Raw genomic sequence first — 25,134 nt, 5'->3', positions numbered from 1 at the left:
GATACGAGGATGGTCACAAAATGGTTTTATTACTTACTGTAAACTTAATAGCAGTTGCTTTAGAGGAAGTATTCACAATACCCCATATGTGCTCTGTCTACTGAAGGGACTCGAAACCCGGATTTTAGCATTTTAAGTTCATAAGTCTGCCACGTTTAAAACACATGAAAGTCAAATCTTGTATGAAAACTTGAACAGTCTCAGTCTATCTTGAGGAACAAAACAATATAAAGATGGAAGTATATGAACAATTATGAGACTGTAGTAATAAATCATACATAAGGTAAGTATGGATAATCATTAACGAAAAATTAAAAATAGAAATACGTTAAAATTACATATAAAATGTACTATGTTGCTTAAAATCATTCGAAATTATCATTATTAGTTTCTCGACAGTACCAGATTTCCTTTTCAATTATGATCTACCTACTGCACATATAATCTTAGTAATGGTTGATTTTTGAAATTAATTGAATAATATTTTGTTTATATTTAATCAGGCATTGTTTGGACTTTTGTGAAATTTTGTTGAGGAATGATAACAATCCGTTGAGCTTATTGAAAGTTTCAGGTTCTGTCTCGTCTCTGTCTTGATTTCGTTTAGCTGTTTATTTTATTCTAGTTTTAAATGGATTTTTTAAATTTAACTAGTGGATTTTCTTTCCGTTTTATAGCCCCACCACAAATTATTCCTTTTTACCTGCCTGCTCGCGTGAGAGAGGATTCCACGATAGTCCTTACGTGTTCCATCAACAAAGGGGATCCACCATTTGAGATGGAATGGCTAAGAAATGATCGTCAGCTACCCGCGGAACTGGGTGTTACGGTGCAGAAGCACAAGAAATTTACAATTTTAGCATTAAATGATGTTAAACCTCAGCACGGTGGGAATTATACGTGTATTGTCTCAAACGCTGGAGGAATAGCAACTCATAGCACCATCTTAAGTGTTGATAGTGAGTATTTAGAGAAAGAGTTTCATATTTTTAGCTTGAAATACTACACTAGAACTTACTTTTCGTATGTGTGATAAAATATAATTGCTAGATATTGTTTGTTAGTTTTATAATTAAGCACAAACACACAGATTCCATGTCAAGATACATTTAGAATTTTGTACAAAGCTAGAATGTGCTGCTTGCACATAACCGTTTCTTATTTGAATTTATAGACAAGATAAACGGAAGGCAAGCTAGTTAACAACAGTCATACCCAAATTTTGGGCTATTTTGATCTGTTTGAATAGTGGTATTTGACCGTCCACGACCCTAAATTTTTGTACACGATTTTTTTCGGTAACGAATCTTCTCATTCACAGTTTGAGCACAATAGATACTTCCCACACCTTAAAGATAGCACAACAGATACTTCCCACACCTCAAAGATAGCACAATAGATACTTCCCACACCTTAAAGATAGCACAATAGATACTTCCCACACTTTAAAGATAGCACAATAGATACTTCCCACACCTTAAAGATTGAAGATGTGCTTCAAAACTGGGGAGTACTATGATGTAACAAGCCATACTAAGGAATTAGTTAATCACATGTTTACTGAAAATCATGTTTTGGCTGAAGGTATCGTCAACAAAATTTAAACGCTCATATGTTTTTGACTTGGTATGCTTTAGAAAATTCAAATCATGTGTGCTAACGATACCATAGCAACAGAGAGTTTAACAAGGGATATAAATAAATAATTAAAATGAATTTAAAAACTGAACTGTTTTATGTCAAAAAGATAGGCATAACTTTTGTTATTGTTTTTATTTAGTTCATCGCTGGGTGTGCCTGTAACAGAATGTTTGACATGTGCTTTTCAATATACCGAGGTGTTTTTTTTTTTCATCCACAAGTAACTTGACGAGATATTCATATCAGAAAGTTAGCTTAAATTCACATCAATTATATATATTTTTAAACAGCGCCACCTCGATGGAAGATAGAACCCTCAAACACCTCAGTGGTTCTAGGAAACACGGTTACCATTGACTGTTCAGCAGAAGGATCGCCACGGCCAATCGAAACGTGGAAGAAAGCTTCAGGTACTAATCACTATGATTTAAAAGCATATGCAAAAGCGCTTCAAGCACTTGCAGCTAAAACAAATTGCATCTGATTTCATTGTACGCGGTAATAAACAACTTTAATTTGTGTGAATATAAGTTTCTGAGAAGGTTATAATTTTCACTTGGCGTAAACGTGTTATAAACAAAATGTCTTGAAATAAACACTGAGACATAAGTCAGAATTTTCTGCAACACATGAACATTTGGAATGTCAGTGGAGTAAAGCAGAAACGATTGGTTCTTTAACAAGTGGAACACTCATGTATATAAAAAAGGAGAATGAACAACAATACTAAGTGTAACATCGATAAAGATTTGTAACATCAGATAGAACATCCTCTTAAGTTTGTTTCCGACATCTGCAAAAATAACCACAAAAAACTAAAGGGTTTATTCGCTAACAGTTTTAAATTTTAAGATAATCGACAAGAGGGAAGGCAGCTAATCCGCATTATCAGCTGCCAAAACATTAGCTATTTTAATCAAATACTGGGAGTAATTATCACCCTTCTAACGAATCTACGATTCCAAAGTGCAAAGCATAATTTATTGACACCGAGATGTAAACCATAGACCCTCAGACTTACAGTCTGACCCAACATGTTTTAGGGAGAAAAGCAATGCTTTTATCACAAATGCTTGTACCAATAGTAAGTGTTAAATATCAGGAACTAGAATGTGGAAAACCACATGTTAGGTCACCAGCACTTATAACAAGGTTAAGAGTTTCAGATACAAACAGGAACACTTATAAACGTAAAGACGACAATAGTTTGTAACGGTAGGTCTTATAGATTGAAGGAACCTATGCATTTTAACAGGGACATAGTTCTTTTGGAATAAGTTATTATAAAATGACGCATTAAAAAGGCGCACAATCGCTATGCTAAATCGTCTGTAAAATATGAATTAATTCTCGGTCAGTTTCCGAAGAGGTCGAATAAAACGTGCTGTTTATATAGATCCGTCTAAATTCTATTCCTCTAGGCACTATTATGTACCAAACTTTGTTCTCTGTCCATATACCTTTCCTGTTCTTCCGCATTTTATAGGCAACAAAATTAAAGTAAACTAATTTATTGAATTAACCAATATAACGCAAACAGTGTTAAAGAAAGCAGTATTATCTTCATTAAGTGCAGGTCTGTGCTAATCTTTTAAAAAACTGAACGTTTTGGTCCATTTAGCTCACTCATGCGTATTAAGCTCAATGATTGTTTTTGTTTGTTTTCTTGAATTTCGAGGAAAGCTACTCGAGGGCTATCTGCGCTAGCCGTCCCTAATTTTGCAGTGTAAGACTAGAGGGAAGGCAGCTAGTCATCACCACCCACTGTCAACTCTTGGGCTACTCTTTTACCAACGAATAGTGGGATTGACTGTCACATTATAACGTCCCTACGGCTGAAAGGGCGAGTATGTTTGGTGTGACGGGGATTCGAACCCGCGACCCTCGGCTTAGGAGTGCCTTAATCACCTGCTCTGTGAATTAGTACAGAAATGTATACCGAATTAAATAAAGTATGGTTAATGGTAGAAAAGTTAAACAAATCAAAAGTAGGTTTATATTTCAATAAAGAACAAGTAACAGAACAAATTAAGCTGTCAGTTTAATTAATACGTGTGTGTTGTGACAGGAAATATGATGGAGGGTCTTTTTTAGCTCGTTATAGTCTCAGTGTGTGTGTTTAGTTGCCAATAATTCTTTATAATAAGTTTGGTGTTAGAATATGAAATGTTTTGTTTGCTGTCAAACAAATCCCGATCCTTCGATATCTTTCAATTTATATGCTGTGGTTTAGTAGTTATATTTCTACAACAACTTTTACAGCCGCAACCGAAAAAGATCAAAATCGTTATACATGTGTTTTTCCATCCTTATAAAAATGAATCGTTGCCTCTTTTCTTTCATTAAAAAATAACTTTTTACTGCAGAAAAACACCTACTTTTTACTTTTAAAATGTTTCAGTGTGGTTAACTAAGTAAGCGACAAAACACAGAAATTAAAGAATAAGTTATTAAACAGTCAAATTTTATATATATCAAAAACATTACAAAAGCCCAAAAATTAAAATTAATTTTTCCATTGTTGGAAGTTGTATACAAACGTACTGTGGTTTATTTCTTCTCTAAGCTTGTGTATAAGTGTTAATGATAACCGCTTTTTCAAAAGTGGATGTAGGTAGCGAAAAGCAGTAGATTTTTGAGACGTTATAGGTTCAAGCACTCAACCCCTAACCCTTAATTTTCCGTAGTCAACTCGATGACTGCTTTGATATCAATGCCTGGATCTTCTCTGATACATGGAATATCCCCAATACATTTGGGTGATATGGCCACAGCCATTATCCTTTATAAATTTTAATAATGACAAGGACTGGTAATGTAAAAACTATCTCTGGTTTGTGAGTCTCTGTGTAAATTTTAATTTTTTATTAATTTGATCATTATTGTTTAGCAGGGTTGATTGAAAAATAGTCTATTTAAAAAAAATAATGTAATTGATAGATTTAGAACTATAGGTATAAATAATATGTGTGTGTGTGTTATAAATGAGTAGTTTAAATTTACGTAATATTTAACATGTTAAAATAGATTAAACGAACAAAAAACGGATATGTAACAAATCGACTATAGAACATTTTTGTAGATGAAATACAACTTTTTTCGAGAAAAAGACTTTATATCTCTTTATATTGGAAAAAAAACTTAATATTTTCTGGAGATTAACTTTTGGACTTTGTCAGATCAATGACTGTGTTTATTTCCATAAACTATTTTAGTTATATTATATATAAATATTTGATATTTCTTTTGAAGATTTTGACACCGAATGAATGGTATGATTTATACAAACAATTTCAATAAATCCCGCTTCACTGCTGTCTCAGTTGTTCAAACTATCAGTGTTTCTATGACAACGGGGCATTTTCGTTTTATTAAAGATTCAATGGATCACTGCGTAGCTGAATCATTCAACCACAGTACTTATGTAGCCTCTCTCTTTATAATGATGGTTGGAATCTATCATCCAAGAAAGTTCTTGTATACATGTTTGAAAATTCTTATCTCGGGAACACCAGCGATAGGTATGAAATGAACTATCGGAAATCTATACGTACATACCTTGAAAGGTTTTAAGCCATTATTTGGTGCTATTAAAAGTGTAAATGGAAACAAATGTTCTATAAAATTACGAGGGTCTTTCAGAAAGGATATTCTTAACGTAAGTAATTTACTCCCGAATAATGATTGTTTTAATAAGTCAGTATTCATTAGTTATAATAATATTCTATGATCCCTAGTGATCGTCGTCTGAAGACTCCAGTTGTGTAGTTGGGATGGATTGCCCGGTTTTAGTCGCGACCAAACACTTTGCGATTTCGATCATTTTTTATCTCTTAATTGTCGTTCAACGTGGGCAGTACTTACTTACGTCGTTAAAGTCGATCCATCTTCAAAAACGGATTCATAACAACACCATTAAGTTGGCTTCAAAATTCAATAAACACAAAAAAACAACCTGTCTCGGCCCGATCGTTATGAATTTCATGGTTTTGGCTCTTCTTGTGTGTCTATATTATTTCCACAATAACATGCATGTGCTTGTGAATATGGTTAACAGAATACAACTGTTATATTATTATCTCCGCTGCTGAAGATCTACGAAGGTTATGTTTTCACCTCTATGTGTTTGTCTGCAAGATATCTTAAAAACGGTTAAAAGGATTTGGACGAAAGTTAGTACAAATTTATACTGCGGCCCAATTTAGACATTTACAATTTTTAGAAGGTTAAGTCAAAGAAAATGTTTCTAAAATAAAAAAAATATCAATCTATTAACATTAGTGCTGATTTTTCACACTATTTTTGGGTGACATCTTATATAAAATTCCCAGTTTTTGTGTTTGTAGAGTTTCGTTTTTTACTTTTTTTTAAAGCACAAATTTGAATCATTTCATTTTTATATCGTACACTTAATTATGAAACAATTTATGTTTATGTCAATTAGCAACAGGAACACTACAGCCAACCGAAATATTACAACAATTTTAAAATGGTGAAAACACTACTACAAGCTAGACCAATGTCTTGACCCAATTATAATGTTAACGTTAGTTCTGATTCAAGTCTTTGAATATATGCGCGTTGAATAATTCTGACCAAATATTATTTGCAGTTGTTAGAATTGTTATTTTTGATTGTTTCATGGATACTAAGTCATCAAGGTATATTTAATTATTACGTTTGAATAATATAATGAGTTTCATCCGCTTTTAATAATCCAAAGACGACGTTTCGAACCTCTAGTAGACGAAAAGTTGCAATAACAGTTCGAAACGTCATATAAGTTGTACTTTAGGCAAATGAACCGTATTACGTTATCTAAAATATTCGTCTTAGTTACCGTTTAACAAAACATTACATTTTATTTGTGCATTATTTTCCTTTCTGAAATTATGCATTACACTTAAAATAGAAGAACCAAATACTAGGGATAATTGTTAAGCTAATATGTCTGATACAATCTTGTCGTCATATTTTTTCTGTCTTATTATGGTGCTTTAGTTACAATAAAAGTAGTCTATTGTACAAGTGAATTTAATTAATTTATAAAGCGATAAGGAAATTAGCTGTAAATAGTACACAGTTGATGAGGCTTTACTTTACTTGCTTGTATGCTTATTACAGGAAACTCAATAGCAAGAGACATCAGAAACTTGAGCCTATTTCATAATATTTATAACACGCAAAATCGTGAAAACGTTCAAACAGTTATATAAATGTTTCTATTTCAGGCAGTTCTCCGAAGGATTTTGTCCCAGTTTATAACAGTCAACAGTACATTGTTTATGGAAACGGATCCCTAACGATTAGAAACGCTGTCAGAGAGACTGAAGGATATTACTTATGTCAAGCTAGTAATAACGTTGGGGGATACCTTAGAAAACTGATAACTGTGACAGTTCACGGTGTGTATGCTTTTTTATATCGAATACGAATGGACTATGATCATAGTTTTGTGAGTTAAAGGATTATGTGAATATAAAAAAAAAATTATTTTTGTATGCGTACATCTCTATAATAATGTCATATTAGCAAGAATAAATTAGGCTTAGCATCAGTTAAGCTAATTTTGCGCTCACTAATGACGATATTGTCTCACTTAAATAGATGATTGCAAGATGTAGTGTAAAAATATTTTATCTCTTAAATTAGTAACTGAAGGACCAAGGATTTATGAATAACACTTAGTAGTTTCGGTATGATATTAATAAAGAATGATTATGAACATAAGTTAGATTTTGTGGCTAATAGTAATGGAAATAATTATAATCAATTTTACGTAAAATATGCCACTTGAAATTTTACCAACAGATCTTGTAATTACTCTAAAGTGAAAACAGCTATGTATTTCTGTAAATCAATTGATAACATTTTTAATTCGTACTTTTCCTGAATACACTTTTCCAGTTTGATGTATTTGGTCTTAAACAAATATGATATTTGTAAACATATTGAAAATAACTACGTATTTAAGAAGTTAATGGTTCAGGATCAGAAAGTCACAAATGTTGTAAGAGTAAAACACTATAAGTAGATACCTCAATTATATTTAGCGTGTAAATTGTAAAGTAACTTTGTTTTCATTATAGCCGATTGGTACGTTATATGAAAAGTCGTGATATTTCGACACAATTTGAGAGTCGTAACTTGTATATGACATAAAAATTTATCACTTTTGGAAGTGTATGTGGCATAAGATATTTATACAATCAGCTAAGAAAAGTGTGTTCAGATCAAGGATTTAGACTGTCCGAAACAAGCATATCTCTTGTACATAATGACATTGGAAAACAAAATAAAATGAATCAACTTGGGATATCAGGATCATACAGAAAGAGGTATGCAACAAACAATACCCCAGCGTGATCCTTGTAAAAGATGAGAATACACGAACACAAAAGACAGTTGCAAAAGCTATTCACGTTTCCCGAGCAAACGTTCGCAACATAATCAAGAAAGCCATCTCGAAACGAGGACAAAAAGGCAAGGTTCACCAAGATGACGCTTTCTGCTATACTTCTTGTTCTGCCTTTGCATATCTCAAGCATCTTCAGAATGAAATGGGTGTTAAAGCTATTTTCAAACGACGATATACTAGTTGTGTCGCCAGACATAGCAACTGCGGATTTCTGTGTATTCAGTATGTTGAACAGACACTAGAAAAACCATCGTCCCCATATGGTGTGTAGATTATGGATGCTCGCAGGAAGGCGACCTTTTGCAATGGAAACAGTGCATCTGGGCTATTATCAAAATTCAGTGGCACTCTAGTAAACAGAATGGTTCAACCGTGTGGTAAACTTGTTATATTGTAAATTTGTTAAAATTAATCTATAGATAATTTTGAGGAGGGTAATTATACTCGATTAGAGCTTAAATTACATTTTTAACTGTCTGGACCTCATACTGCATCATGAGAATTATGCCAAAAAGGTCGTTAAAGAAAAACATGTCCACCTGGTGATTTATCAAATTTACTCGCTATAACTTACATAGTAGCTGTGTCATTGAAAATCTTATTACTATTGTTATTATTTCCTTTACATGTTGTATAAAATGTGCTTTTAACATTTATCATGGAAATTAAATTATATATCTTGGTATCTGTTTTTCTAACAATTAACATTGCACTTTTGATAAGGCTGATCAGGATGCATTCACGTTTTGTTTCTATTTGTAGGAAGTACTACATTATAACTACAGGAGAAAGAATGAAAAGCGATAAACATGGTACTAGTATTTTGCCCTCCAGTAGCACAGTGGACTTGCAATGCTAGAAACCGGTTTTCAATGGCTGTGCTGGGCAGAGCACAGACAGTCCTTTGTGTACTTTTGTGTTTAACTACAAATAAACAAACAAATACTCGCACATTTCAAACAATAATATAGCTGATTGTGATATAAGTTAGAGAGTCGGACTGTGGATCTAAGATTTGAGTCACTTTACCGCAAGAAAAAAAAAACAGCATCAAAAACAGTTCCTGCAGTTCTGAGTCGTGGGTGCATTATAAGAGTAAGAAATCCACTTCCGTTAATCAATGTAATAATAGTAGCCCAAGATGTGACAATAGGCGGTGCTGACTAGCTGTTTTTCTTCTAGTCCAAACATTTTTTACAGCATGTACAAGCAGTCCACAAAATGTACTCAAAATCTAACAAAATAAACAATATAACAATATTTACATGAAAAATATGATAATAAGGAAAAACAGAAAAATCACACTTTAGCATGTCAATAGATTTCTGTGTTCGTATTAGCAAAACCAATATTCTTGTAAGCTTTGTAATTAAGCAAAAATCTGCACAATAGGCTATTTGTGCTCTGTTCACCACGGATATTGAAACCCGTTTTCTTGCGTTGTGAGTTCATAAACATACTTCTGTGCCAGTGAGAGGAGGCACATCTTATGGTACTTGCAGGTAGATTAATTTCTCTCGGAAAGACAAGACAGGTCTTCCTAATAACGAGAGGTTCTACAAGATATGTATTGCAAAGTAATTCTATGCTCCATGACTACTGAAACTGTGGTACTTAAATCGTTAACGTCAGGTTTACTTAAAGCAGCTAGTCGCGTGACTAGTCATTCCCCGATAAAATACATGATAAATAATTAGCTTTAAAAATCACCTAATTACCAGTGAGAAAGATAATTGTCTTGCAGCTATTTTACCACGATAAGGTTATCGATAAGATTATACAGTTAGATTGAATTGGATGGATTTATTGGAATATCTGTTTCAACACAAACAAAAACAAAATTTATTGCCAGAAAGCCTGTGTTTGACTTAATTAGTTTATTAATTAAAATGTTACGGCCTGGCATGGCCAGGTGGGTTAAGACATTCGACTCGTAATCTGAAGGTCGCGGGTTCGAATCCCCTTTGCACCAAACATGCTCACCTTTTCAGCGTTGGGAGCGGTATTATGTCATGGTTAATCCCACTATTTGTTGGTTAAAGAGTAGTCCAAGAGTTGGCGATGGGTGGTTATGACTAGCTGCCTTATCTCTGCCTTACACTGCTAAATTAGGGACGGTTAGCGCAGATAGCCCTTGAGTAGTTTTGCGCAAACGTCAAAACAAACAAACAAACAATTAAAATGTTCTGCACGTCAGTAGCATATCTTATTGTTTAAAGCGGCTGACACATAGTCATAAATGTTTGTTCAAAACATATTTGTCAGCCGCGGTTTGTTTCTTTGGTTTATACTTTACTTTCACTTAGTTGGTTTTTGTAACATCGTTTGGCTTGAAACATTTAAACACAGACATTGGGCGAGTTTTTGCAAATTTTATTTGTTTTTAGCTTTGAAGGTACATACTGTTCGTTTGATTTTATCTCTGGTATCTTTAAAAGGTATTTCAAATTATGGAAATTACTATGTCTTTTGTACTTTCTCAAGCGTTTCGTCTACGTCTGGGCAGATTTTTAAACCTTGTTTTTCGTTTGTTCATTTAGAAATAAACATAAAGCTATACAATGGGCTATCTGTGATCTGTTCATCACGGGTTTCGAAACCCGGTTTTTAGCGGTGTGAGTACGCAGGAAAACCTTGTTTATTCTCTTTTATAGAATAGAGTTCATATGTGAGAGAAAAATGAAAAATGGATAAAATTAACAAAAACGTGTTTAATTATAGAAATATTTTGTGATAGATCGGCTGATTATTATGAAAGCTATTAGGGCGCCTAATACAAACAACAATTTTTTCTTGCTACGAATTTATTTATGTTAATGCTATAAAGAAAAAGATGTAATATATGTTTAATTTATATAACATCTCAGCTAAAACCACAGAATCGCTTTATTGTTTTCCCTTAAGTTTGGAAAATGGGAAAAAAAATACAGCATAAGAATACTCTGATGGCAAATTCATGTATTTCAAAGTATTCTCCAATGGCGTATCAGTGACGTAAAAAATTGAATTTACAGAATCAATTGTTAATATAATTTATAATTGTCACTCCACACTATTTGGTGATGTCGAATAGCAGTTGATGCAGGAATGTTTTACAGGAAATCCTCCATCAGCAGTTTTGCCAAATACACTGAATTCTAGAGTCATCAGTCATCATGAGTAAAGCGTCATGGCTATGCCCATATTTGACTCAAATCATACATCAACCGTTACCTGGAAATGCACATAAATGCCTCGAATGATTCATCTTAGAAGAAATAAACTTATGTGTGCTTGAGTAATTTTGTTGCATGATGAAACAATTATAGTATGAGACATATTCGGGAAACATTTCGTTATTGAAGTCAAATTTATTTCAAGAAAACATATGTAATACGTGTTCCACACAGTCACTCAAAAGTGAATTATATTGATACTTGAATCTACTGTTTCAAACTTCAGTGTAAAGGAATTTTGAACGAAAAGTTTTTGTATTAGATGGTTTTTCACTTCACGTTGCCGGACTTTCAAGACACTGCTAGAACAAGCTTTCATAGATTGAATAACCAAAAGACATTTACCACAACCATAACCAACATGGTTTTCAGATCTAACCTCCGCTGATGTTTAGCTATAGAGATATTTTACGTCACTAATGTATCGCGGTGCACACGATACCCTGACAGCTTTGAAAGGTGACATATGAAACAACTGGAAATTTTACAGTACTAGTCCCCTGTGTTTCATGCTATTACACGAATACAGGTAATAGTGGACATGATGGTGATCACACCAAATATTGTTAGCATGTTGGTTGTGCAAATTTCACGACTAGTTCTATTTCATGACAATTATTTTTTTACAATTGGAATTACTCTTCCCATCGTTTACTTCAGTAGCCTTTATACCAGAGATTAAATCTCGCTAATGATTAATTTTAAATTATGGAAGAGAGAATAGGCCAATTAATTTTATAATAACTCCTTACTTAGTACTTTATAACTCTTGGAGAATTAATAAAAGTATAAGTGCCAATATTGTTTCGAGGAATGATTTAGATTTTTTTTTCAGCATCCCTTGGTTTACTTATATGAGATTTTTCGTTCAGTCGCCTTGAAGCTTCGTGATTATTACTGAACATCAGATGTGTACATCATGTTGAAATACAACTGTATTTCATTAAGCTTCCATTAAACTTCAGAACTGTTAATGCTGTTCTTAAACAGGTTCATAGACTGAGCTTTTCTCTCCTTCAAATAAAACTTAAAAGACCTTGTTTTGTGTTTTCACTCAACAGAATTATCACTTAAACTATAACCATTCATTATCTTTAAAACTGGAGTGTTCACTGGATCCCAAGTCTTTAGCGCTGCTGGCATGCATCTTTCATAAAGCAATTTCTTGCGCCACGGCTTGAATTGAAAACATATACTCAACCAACTGAGATAATTAATACTAAGGAGACTCACAATGTTTAACCGAACTAATTACTTTAATGCAATTAAAGGCAAAATAGCTTAGATATCTTAGGTTGCTAAACATTTTGGTAATTTTGCTTGGTTCTATACTTTCTTAATCAGTGTTTGGTATTCGAAAGCTGTCTTGAATTCTCGAGGGTTAACGAACCCTCACATGGGCTTTTGAATGGCAAATGACATTTGATCTGAAACTACAACGTTTCGCCATTGTTCACGTCTAGCTTATTGTTAATTAGAGCCTAAGGTACGTTTTGATATACCTAAATAAATCAATAGTGGTTTAATCTCCCGAAAATGTATTAGAGAGCTGTTAATTGAAAAGATTGGTAAAAGATTCCAATACTCGTCACTATAAAAACTGGTTGAAATTCCTATTTTCTTTAAGATATACAATATTAAATCTTATTTTAGAGACAGTGAATAGATATATATATATAATTATAGTATTTTTGTTCCTATACCATTTTACCTAAATTAATTGCACCAGAGTAGTGTTACATGTTGTTACCTTACACTGCAATGCAATTGTTTGTCCTCTTTCTAGTCAGACAGTACCACACTAGCATAATACAGTAAGTTGTGTTATTTCTAGAAGTAGTATGAATAATGTATTCGTAGCTCCTAAAATAATCATTTTACATGATATACTTATAAAACTGAAACGTTTTGGCTGGTTCCATGCAGCAGATCGAAGGTACTGTTCCATGTTTCAATTAGATCTGTATTGAAACTCTGTCGAGTTTATGTACAGTGAGAATTGTTGATAACAGATGTGGTTAAGGTCGTAATCCCAGACTCTTCAAAAGTAGTGTTACAAGAAACATGACAGTCCAGTCGCTACCTTCTCATCGCTGTAGTTGTAAGTACCGATATAAAATGTTACACAAAGAGTAGTAAAATACACATTAGTCCAAACGGACTCATTGGTTGTTATTTGTTGTTTTGTACAAAGCTACACATTTGTCTATAGGTGCTCTGCTCACCACAGATATCGAAACCCGGTTTTTAGAGTTGTAAATCTATATTCATACTGCTGCGTCACTGCTTAGAGATCATTACCTGGGAGAGATAAACAAATCGTTGAAATTGGATTGAAACCTAAGATAGTATGATGAGCATAACTGAATTAGTGCTTATTATAAATGAACCTAAAATATTTTGAGAACAAAATATATAGTTTGTTGAATGGCAGAAATAAAACGATGTCATGATACAAAATACACCATCTACAGTAAAACATGATGTTGAAACAATGCAAGTTTGAGCTGCATCTCAGCCGGTGGTTTTTGGCATCCACACAAAATTGACGAGAGGCATCCTGACTCTTGATAGAGGCATTAAGGTATTTTACTAGTTATAAAATTAACAACTAGTTCAGTTATGCATTATTTATGACTCATTTAAGTATACATATCGCCTGAGCCCCCATATGTATTTCTACTGGTGTGTATTATATAAACGAGAATATATCCGAATTATAATTAGTGTTTAACACATTGAATGGAATATGAAGGATAGTTCGCTAGCTGTCAATATGTCATAGCGATAGTTTCCGAGTGCCTGTATTCCGAGTAAAGCTGATAGATTGGACCACACATTACGCAAGATGTTATACTATGCGTGAACCATCTCAAACTAATATAGTCTCTAAGAAGGAGACCAGGATAAAGAATGTTGAACCCATCCATCTGAACACTATTATCACAGTTACCAGGGTAATGGCGACGATCGCTATCAACCATGACAACCTCTATTACTTTTACATAATCAATGTCAGTTACATGTGTTTTTCAACCGGTGACACACATACACACATAGCATTATCAGTACGATATTGTATCAATGCTTCAAAAGCTATACGAAGGTGAGCTTACTGTTGGGTAATGTGCCCACGAACAAAAGAGTTACAGATAGCGATCTTGGTAGAGAAAAGTGATTTACTGGTTCACACGAAGCAGATTACTATACTGGTGAAATACAAGTTAAGTGCACTACTCTACAGACTAGAAAATTTGAAATGAAAATTATGTGAATAATATGTGCCAAGTGGTGAAGTGTAAGTTTATAAATAACAATAATGTCTTCAAGCAACAGAAGCTTTATTTACTGATCCAAGTATTATAATAAGAACCTATCGACAAGTAGAGAAAATAAAAACAACAACAAGCACACATACAAACACGTTTGACACATTTCTTGTGGAATTATTTTGTTTCAGAATGTTCTATAATAGTTTGTAACAATAATGATTAGATTACACCGATCAGTTTGTTTTTGAGTTTCGCGCAAAGCTACACGAGGGCTATCTGCACTAGCTGTCCCTAATTTTGCAGTGTAAGACAAGAGGAAAGGCAGCTAGTCATCATCACCTATCGCCAACTCTTGGGCTACTCTTTTACCAACGAATAGTTGGATTGACCGACACATTATAACGGTCCCACAACTGAAAGGGCGAGCATGTTTGGTGGGACGGGGATTCAAACCCGCGACCCTCAGATTACGAGTCAAACGCCTTATTACACCTGGCCATGCCGTGCCACACCGTTCAGTCCGAAAAGAACAGCTCACGTGTTAGCGGTGGGTACTTTCGATTATTTGTCGTTTTTCAAAAACAAACTGAACGGTGTAATTTGATCGTCATTGTTACAAATAGTATTTATTTGTTTGGGATATTTGATCAAAACTACACAATGATTACCTGTTCTAGCAGTCTCTAGCTTTTAGTTGACAAGAAGTAAGGCAGATAGCTGAAAGCGTTCATCTCCAATTCTTTGGTTATTCTAATCGAATTGTTGAACTATGGCGCATTTAACTCTTCAAAGTGAATATTACGATTCTGCAGTAATGTGACACGAACAATGCGTTCTTGGGTTCATAGTTCAAGCACTCTAAATTCAAGGTTATGCTTTCACGTAGAATTATTTAAATCAAGAATAAATCCACCGAAAAAGTTTCATAAACATATTTATTTATTTTAGTTTATGTCTATTGAATATAAACGGCATATCTGAAGACTTAAAGTGTAAGAAACAGGGTTTCGATACACTTGGTGGGCAAGGCACAGATCGCTCTTTGCGTTTGGTTTGTGTTCAATTGCACCCAAAGCTACACGATGACTATCTGCGCTAGCCGTTTCTAATTTAGCAGCGTAAACTTAGAAGGAAGGCAACTAGACGTCACCACCCACCGCCAACTCTTGATCTACTTTTTTACCAACGAATAGTGGGATTAACTGAAACATTATGACGCCCCCACGGCTGAAAGGGCGAGCATGTTTGTTGTGACGGGAAGTCGAACCCGCGCCTCTCAGATTACGAGTCGAGTGCCTTAACCACATGGCCACACCGGCCCGGTTCATTGTTTGGCTATCTTTGTACTTAATTTGAAACAAACAGACTAATCGTCATCGTTAGTATTGTCTCTACCATCGGATTTGCTTTTTTGTATCTTTGCTTCATCTTCTAATTCTCACAGCATGCCATCATCAGTTCCATCCATTACATTGGCTATCAAAGATCTTTCGAAATCTTCAGTGAAACTTTAACGATTTACGGGGGTTGCTTCTAGTAAAATATCTATCACAATTGAACATATATATATGATACGCAGCCACGTTTTCGGGAGTTATTTGAATAAAAAAAAGCAAATTATATTTGGGAAAATATCGTTTCTGAGCTTATCGCTAACCCAATGGGAGATCTCTCTCTCCAGGTGTTTGGGTATATATATTTGTATACCCAGGAGGGTCAGGTACACTAGACATCTCCATCCTTCCATTACTTTGTTTGAATGAACTCATTAATACATTTAGAGTAAATATAAAGGGCTGGAGTAATTGTATAACTTTAAATCTGGTCCTTTTCAGGGCTGTCCATTTATATTTTTCTTTCATATTTTTTTAAATAAGTCTAGAATGTAGGTGGCTGTTTTATTTTAGCACTATTTTATTATTATTATTATTTTAAGTTTGATTTTATCTTAATGATCTGATTACGAGTTTAACGGGGAGAGGTGTTTACGTCTCTCTTCATCATATATGCAATATCTGTCTAGATTGCATAATAACTCTTTTTTTTTCGCCAATTTTTATCAAAATATTTTATTGTACTATGTAGAAGTCTATCTGGTATTGTTTGTGTATTTGAGTAGTTGTGCATGAACTTTGAGAAAGTGGTTTTAGGTACTCTATATGCTGATGCAATTAGTGTTTTCTGTGATGTTTAGAGTTTGGTTCGTAATTGTTTTTCACTTATATTGATCCATGCAGGAGCTGCATAGTCTGTTGCAGGTCTAATATATGCCTTGTATATTTTAATGATGTTTTCTGGTGTTGTTCCGTAGTTTTTACCAGTTAGACTCCTAGCATAATTTATTCTTCGCCAAATTTTTGTTTTTATGTTATTTGCATGTTTTATCCATGGTAACTTTCGAATCACATATTAACCCTAAAAATTTTGCAGATGTAGCAGTTTGGAGAAGCTTTCCGTTCATGTAGATCTGTGGTTGATCTTTTTGATGTTTCGTTGATTTTGAAAATATTACAAATTGTGTCTTCGCTGTATTTATTTTAATTCTATATTTTTCACAATATTCGCATAATCTATTTAGTTGTGGTTGTAAGTTAGTGGCTGCTATTTCTGGTGTAGGGCACTTTTCCAAATTGCTACATCATTAGTGAACTGTGACGCGTATCCATGGTTTGGGTCTTTAAGTGGCATATTATTTACATACATGATGAAGAGAATAGGACGCCAGTTTCTGGAGTAAAGAACTCAGAGAAAGTTCCCTCTACGTTTACTCTGCATTTTCTGTTTTCCAAAAAGTTAGATAACCAGCGAATAATTCCACGCGGTAGTCCCATTTCATACATATGGAACCGAAGACCATTGTGCCATACCGTGTCAAATGCTTTCTCCATATCGAGGAAGGAGGCGACAATGCATTCTTTATTATTAAAGCTGTTTATTATTGTTTCAGTTAATCTAATTAAATGATCTGTTGTTTATCTATATTTTCTAAATCCGTTTTGTTCTTCTGGTAATTTAGAAGTAATCTTTAAAAATGTGGAGAGTCTATTATTTATTATTTTTTAAAGAATTTTGCCTACACAGCTGGTCAGGCTGATCGGTCGGTAACTGTTTGGTTTATTAGCTGGTTTTCCTTCTTTGTAGTACATTAATATATTTTTAAATTTTTGATTGCTTGTTCAAGTTCAGTTAGTGTGATTTTTTTTTGTGAGTAGTAGGGTATTGTAGTCGTATATATTATTAGTGTTGCTGTTTATAATGTTGACTGGAAAATATGGTTTATATAATTCTATGTTATTTGTTACATAGTTGTTCACTTTATTGTAGTAATAGTTGTTCATGTTCGAGTAATTGTGTGTTTTAAAAGGGTTTTGTAATTGATGTTTGAAGGCTTCTGCTTTTTCTTTGTTGGTTTATGCTAAGTTGTTGTTATATTCCAGTGTTGGGTATTTTCGTATCGTGGTTCATTTGTGAATATTTTTAAGTGTAGCCAGAACTTACTAGGGTCGGTTTGTTGGTTTAGTTGGGAGCAGACGTTGTCCCATTTTTCATGTTTTAGCTGTTTAATTTCTGCTCTAATTTTATTTCTAATGTTGTTAATTTGTGTTTTTAATTTTTGGTTCTCTTGTTGCCACGAAAAGCCTTCTTAATTGTCTTCGTTCTTTTATCATTGTTAATAGTTGTTTGGTTGGTTTCCATGCATTGTTTGTGGTTGTATATTGTTGTTTTGGTACCGTGTCCGTCGCTGCTTTTAAAAGGCACTCCAAATCGGAGAATCAAATACGAATAATTCATACTTTGTATTTTCCGCCAAGTCTGTCTACAGCTCATAGTAACACTTGCGGCTTCGGTTTGACAAATGTTTAGGTACAGTGCATAAAGCAGGGAGAATATAACGGCTGAATGATTCGGGTTTTTAAGAAAATTATCCAATGAATGTTTCACACAAGACAAGTCCTTTAAACTTAAACAGTTTCAAACTAAGACCTTTGTTACGTGTTTTCATATGTTTATTGACAGACATAAAATGTCTATAAAAGACATATTGATGAATAATATTTTAGACAAATATTTAAACCGATACTGTACGTAAATATGATAACATATATAGATATATCGCTAATTATCTGAGGTTATTGGCATAACAAAGTCTCCAAAGTTCATGACTCGAAAGGAAGGATCAAACAGTTATTTTAAAAGTGTAGCCTTATTTGTTTAAAGGGGATTTAAGATCAATTTGCTCTGTTTGAAAAGAGATGATGATAAATATTCTGTGTAAAACTTTGTAAGTATATGTAAAGAGTAAGTAAATATACATTGTTTCAACTCACATTTCAGTAAATATACATTGTTTCAACTCACGCTTCAGTAAATATACATTGTTTCAACTCACGCTTCAGTAAATGTACATTGTTTCAACTCACATTTCAGCACCACCGCGAGTTCGTGTTCAACAACCAGTGTACACAGTCCCTCTCGGAAACAAGGTGGAGCTGACATGCGTTGCTAAGGGAGACCTTCCGATGGATGTCCAATGGTCTAAGGGAAGTGAACAAGAAGTGTTGCAGCCAAATGGGAAGTAAGTGGAAATAAAAATGTTTGAGGTGGAAAAATACTATTAAAACTAGAGTTAAACCAAAACAATCAATTTTAAACTAAAAACAGCACAGCCAAATCAAGCATGTTTACATGAGAACTGTGGAGGTTCCAAGTTTTGTGTTGTTGTTTAACTCAAAAGCAACTTTAAACTCGGTATTGCTTATTTTATTGCAAATATTTTTTTATTACAAGATATATTTCGTGACACCAAAGTTTTTAGGGATGACATGTCTCAGGTAACACAACTTCGTGCTGACATGGATAGGTAGTTAGGGCACTTAGCTTGGACTCTGAGGGTCGCTTGTTCGAATCACCGTCTCTCTAAACATGCGCACCATTTCAGTCGTCTGAGCGTTATTATGTGACCGTCAATTCCACTATTCTTAGTAAAAAGAGTACTCCAAGAGTTGGCGGTGGGTGATGATGACCAGCTGCCTTCAATCTAATCTTTCACTGCTAAATTAGGGACGGCTAGCGCAAATAACCCTTGTGTAACTTTGCGTAAAATTCAACAGAGCCTTGTGTTAATCGAAATGTGTAAGCATGGAAATAAGCAACTGAGTCGTCTATCGTTGGTCTTTTATTTAAATTATATTTTCTTTTCTCAAAACTACATATAGTCTATCTAGACATTGGCGTCCCTAGGGCCGCAGCCTGTCAACAGCACCCACCATCAACTATTAACTATTCTTATCTTAAGGAATAATGGGATTTGACCCACGTTTTTAAAATGAGAAGTGAACTATGAAGCTGGAGATTTACAGTCCGGTTACAATAATCACTGGACTACGCCCATCTGAGTTACATGTTACCAATTAGGTTTAAGTACATCAGTTCAGTACTTAAGAGACTGATAATTAGAAAATCTGGTGGTTTAATTTTATATAATCTCTTTTTTGTATTTATTCGTGCATAATATTATTATATCTGGCGATAATGCACTGACTGTCCTGAATATGAAATAGAAAAACGTTAATTGCGATGCGATAACAGGACTAATGAAAAACAAATATAAAAAATGTACGAATCTGGCCATGAACCTGTTTCAGGCTTGTGATTTTGTGGTTGTCATTTATTCTCTACTATGAATTATATTTGTATAGGTTTTATAGGATATCTAGATTGATATATTTGTGTAGGTTTTAAATGATATTTACATTAATATATTTGTATAGGTTTTAAAGGATATTTACATTGATATATTTATATAGGTTTTAAATGATATTTGCATTAATATATTTATATAGGTTTTAAATGATATTTATATTGATATATTTGTATAGGTTTTAAATGATATTTACATTGATATATTTGTACAGGTTTTAAATGATATTTACATTGATATATTTGTATAGATTTTGAAGGATATTTACATTAATATATTTGTACAGGTATTAAAAGATATTTACACTGATGCTGCTTCAGATTCATTCGTCTGGATTATTCAGTACAGATACTGTTTAAGATGATAAAACAATCGTATGTCATTTGGTTTACGACCTGTCTCTCTATGCAAGCTTCTAAGTGCTAATTCGTATTTGACGACCACAGCAACGTTATATTAAATTTATATTTAAACACCATCCTGACATGCTTAAAGGTTGTCATAATTTTTTTTTTTAATTTCATGAGTATATCCTTATAACCGGCCTGGCATGGCCAAGAGTGTTAAGGCGTTCGATTTGTAATCTGAGGGTCGCGGGTTCGAATCCCGGTCGCACCAAACATACTCGGCCTTTCAGCCGTGGGGTCATTATAATGTGACGGTCAATCCCACTATTTTTTTTGGTAAAAGAGTAGCCCAACAGTTGGCGGTGGGTGGTGATGACTAGCTACCTTCCCTCTAGTCTTACACTGCAAAATTAGGGACGGCTAGCACAGATAGCCCTCGAGAAGCTTCGTGCGAAATTCAAAAACAAACACAAAAGAAACAAAACCTTATATCCCAAAAGAGGAAAAAATTAAAAAAGTAAGCACTAATATGAAATTATATATCAGTTTAAAGTTGGTTTAGGAATGAACCAAGTAGTAAGTGTGCAGACATTATACGTGTAAAATTACGTTTATTGAAACAAACTCGTTTATCGTCCTGTGACCACGAGTGATTTATTTTTTTGATAAACAAAGAACTAAACATAAAGTGGTCATAAACGTAGAAATAGTCGCAAATCCGACACAGTAAAGAACCATCCTGATGGAACTTTAGCGATCCTTTTAATCATATTGTAAGACATCAAGATATTTTAACGATCCAGTTGGTTCTGATCTTGTTGTAGTACATGAAAACATTACTTAGATTTTAACGAACCCTGCTGATACTGATCTTGCAGGACAACAAAAACTTTTTTATATTTTAACGATCCCTGTTGATATGAACCTGCTGTAAGACATCAAGAACTGATTTAGGCTTTAATTATCCTCTTTGGTTCTGTTCCTGTAGTAAGACACAATGAGTTTATTTAAATTCTGTAAAACTGGAAGTTAGGACATCGTCACGTAACTACAAAGTAGTTAACAGTATTAATATATTTCATTTTAATTCCGTCTGGAGCGCTCGGTAATTCATGCTGACGTAAGGGACTCTAATTAGCTGCAGTGTGCATTGTCTACACTACCAGAATCAACTTGTTAACTTTATGTAGGCATTGAGAATAATTATAAAATAATTTATGACAGGAATTTCACTTTCAAGCGTATGCTTTCTAGGGTCATTCTTTGCACCCTACTACCAGAGATTACCACCTCTGATAGTGATAACTGGTTTCAGTGTTATGAAAGTTTTGGCCCTAAAACAGTTAGTTTTCCGAGGTTTCAAACTAGTGTTAGTGTATAAATATTATATGCCTTAATTAATGAACAGTTTAAATAATTCATAAATAATTAAAAATGACCACTAGAAATTTAGATAATTAAATGCATTTGCTTTTACTTTTGACTCAGAAAGTCATGGCAGAATGTGGAATCTGTTTGTCTGGTTACACTGAATTTTTTTAATGAATAATTTATAGGTTCTACGAAAATTAAACAGTTTTGATTGAACTTAGCTTCGTATGAACGAGAGGTATACGTTAAGGGAGAAAACATTGTACAAAAGAAATATTAGATAATGTTTCATTTCATTGTCCTTTTGTTATTAAATCACTAATGACCTCATTAGGTGTTAATTGCACATCCTTTCTTGTGGAAGACTATAACTGACTCATTTAATACATTAAGTGCTTGTAACTTAAAATGAAAACCAAAAGTCTGTGAAAAAATTAGAAATGTGCCCTATTTCAGGTTATTTTTATCCACATTTTCAACAAAATTTCTAAAACAAGAGGCCCACATACACTATTGGATAGTTTTCAGTTACCATGCAATAAATTATTGTAATCGAGCCAGCCAGCACTGGGTGATAGATGCTGAGACACACACACACACGTATTATTACTTAATTACTCGTATGTAATGGGTCATCTTTATAGTTTGTTCTTGAATTTCACACCACGCTTGTATAGGGTTGTTGTATTGTAAATTTTCGAAAACCTATATCCTTCTGGTTGACACCAATTTAATTATACGTATATGTGTGTAACCACGCTGGTATAACTTTTTGTTATTATTGTCTGCATATAATTTTGTGTGATACACTTACATGTTTTACTGAACAACATTTAGAAAAAGAATATATTTCGAAAGGCTGAACGTCTCTGCTCTTGCACGTTTATATATGTACCAATTTTGATTTTAAAAAACGAACGATTTGAACATCAATAACTTATAGTACGAACTGACGAAATAGCTTATTTGCATGTTCAACATAGCTTAAAACATCCATTTCATCGAATTATTTCGATATTTCTAAATTATTACAAATGTGAATATTTCGTAAAACATATATTATATATATAATACAAAATGAATGCTAAATTGCAGATGATAAATAAACGTAATTCATTACCAATATTAAACAAACACACGTATATTATTTAAAACAAATCTGTCTTGAGTTCATGCATTTGTCTTCAGCATGCAAGAAGTCTTGAAATGTTTATGCATTACTGCCATCTATTTGTATTTTTGTTAACTATGTCACGTAAAGAGATGTTTTCAATATTGAATTGCAGCTTAAATGCACACTCGTATTGGTAAATAAGCTCAGAATATATTTGACTTGAAGGTTTCATATCGTACACACGCACAAACATATATACAGAATCAATGTCTTAGAGATTTATTAACTGGGAAAGGTTTAAATAAGTAAGTTTGGACTATTATATTAACAACAACCCAACATCGTAAGTAAAATTTCAAGAATAAACATATATTTTTACCAATTGATAAAACGATTTTCTGTGTTCATCACAATCATCTGTCATTCTTTACCTCAACGTAGAAGGTTATTAACAAGTATAGAATGATATACTTTTAAATAAAGGGGTCCTATTTTGATCCAAGAAGGGGAAACTCATATAACAGAGCATTAAGTCAGCAACGAGCAAAGCGTGCTTGATTGTGCATCCGTGATTTGCAAGCTGTTATCACGAAAAAATATATAAAAATATATCTCCCCGTACTTTAAGCTATGGATACATTATAAGCGTGACAGTCAAGTTCCACTATTCTACCTAATTAGAGTAGTCTAATTGTTAGTAGTAACAGTTATTAACTAGCTACCTTCCTTCTTGTCTCTCACTTTAAAATTGGATACGATTAGCGCAGATAACCCTGGAGTAACTTTGCTGGGAATTAAAAAAAAAACAACAACAATTCACTGTTTCATATTGCTATTTGCATGCTCCAGTCATATGTTTTAAATATATATATATACACATATATAATTTATAGCTTACTGTGAGTATTTTCATTATTGCACAACACTTTCTTACGCACTACAACTACCTCTCTGTGTATATTTTAGTCTTTAGTGGTTAATTGTATTCTATGATCAATTTGAGTTTTAAACGTATTTCCATGAATGTTTTTAAATACGTAGGTTAATTTTCCTTAGTACATCACAATGTAAGTAATACGAATTTTATAAAAAGAACAGTGCAAGAAACAGGATTCAACACTAATTTCTTATTAACCACGAAACAGATTAATACTGTTAAAATGCTGCTTTACATTCTTTGAAATTCTTACCAAATACAGCTTAGGTAGGTCCACGAATTCAGTACTTCAGTTTGTGGTATTTAAAGCCTGATACTATGGTAGGTTAGACCATTTGGTTGATTAGCAAGGCTCGAAAAGCCTTCCTTTAAGTTTAGTGTTTTATATTTTTGGTTGTTTTTATTTTTTTAAGAAACGAAATGCTTAAGCTAACAATTTGCAAAGATTGTAAAGCAGAATTTAGAATATATCATTCGTAATTCTACTTATTCAGTCCGATACGTTTCAATTACATTGCCTTTATGTATTTTAAAGTGTATGTATGAAACTTCTATAGGTATATTTTTGAAGAAAAGACAGAGAAGAACTCTGTACAGTCAGTTTTGTTTATTGATGAAACTGATCGAAATGACACTGACAGATTTACCTGCCACGTGACAAATAAATACGGTAACGTCACGGCTAATTTCCAGGTAATTGTGCAAGGTGAGTGAAAGCTGGCTTTCCCATTCTAATTACTTTTATCTGTGAAATATTTATGTTACGTATGTTACCTACTGCTATTTCAGATAACCGGAATCTTAAACTGAGCTTAGTAGTTAATTAAATGTTAACATGTTAAAATTTATGTTATTTATCAAAAACATTTTTTTTAAAACACAAATATATTTTAATATAAAAACATAAAACAATGTTGTTACTAATAGTTATTACAAATGATGGTTTATATACAACAGTTTTACAAACTTATAGATAACACTGAGTCATATATTCGGTTTAGAACTGAATATTTTATCAACGATCCAAGACCACGATGAACAAATTAATTCTGAGTTAATATTGTTGCATCTCGCTTAAGCTAACGACGTCTTTTCTCGGCTAGTCTCGCATCAGGTAT

At 33.3% G+C, this 25,134-nt stretch overlaps 2 protein-coding genes across 2 annotated transcripts in view; one reads left to right on the top strand and one right to left on the bottom strand.

Moving 5' to 3' along the window:
• The window catches only part of LOC143223204 (ribonuclease kappa-B-like), a 514,553-nt gene that overhangs the window by 453,496 nt on the left and 35,923 nt on the right, over positions 1 to 25,134 (bottom strand). The gene's annotated exons all lie outside the window — the stretch shown is intronic.
• The window catches only part of LOC143223199 (cell adhesion molecule Dscam1-like), a 115,643-nt gene that overhangs the window by 66,625 nt on the left and 23,884 nt on the right, over positions 1 to 25,134 (top strand). The window contains exons 9-13 of the mRNA XM_076450800.1: positions 678 to 959; positions 1,932 to 2,051; positions 6,873 to 7,046; positions 18,975 to 19,122; positions 24,574 to 24,722. Of these exons, the coding sequence (XP_076306915.1) occupies positions 678 to 959; positions 1,932 to 2,051; positions 6,873 to 7,046; positions 18,975 to 19,122; positions 24,574 to 24,722 (873 nt within the window). The remainder of the gene's footprint in view (positions 1 to 677; positions 960 to 1,931; positions 2,052 to 6,872; positions 7,047 to 18,974; positions 19,123 to 24,573; positions 24,723 to 25,134) is intronic.

Source organism: Tachypleus tridentatus, chromosome 8 (genome assembly GCF_004210375.1).
Source record: "Tachypleus tridentatus isolate NWPU-2018 chromosome 8, ASM421037v1, whole genome shotgun sequence".
Taxonomy (NCBI): domain Eukaryota; kingdom Metazoa; phylum Arthropoda; class Merostomata; order Xiphosura; family Limulidae; genus Tachypleus; species Tachypleus tridentatus.
This window is presented reverse-complemented; position numbering and strand designations above follow the sequence as displayed.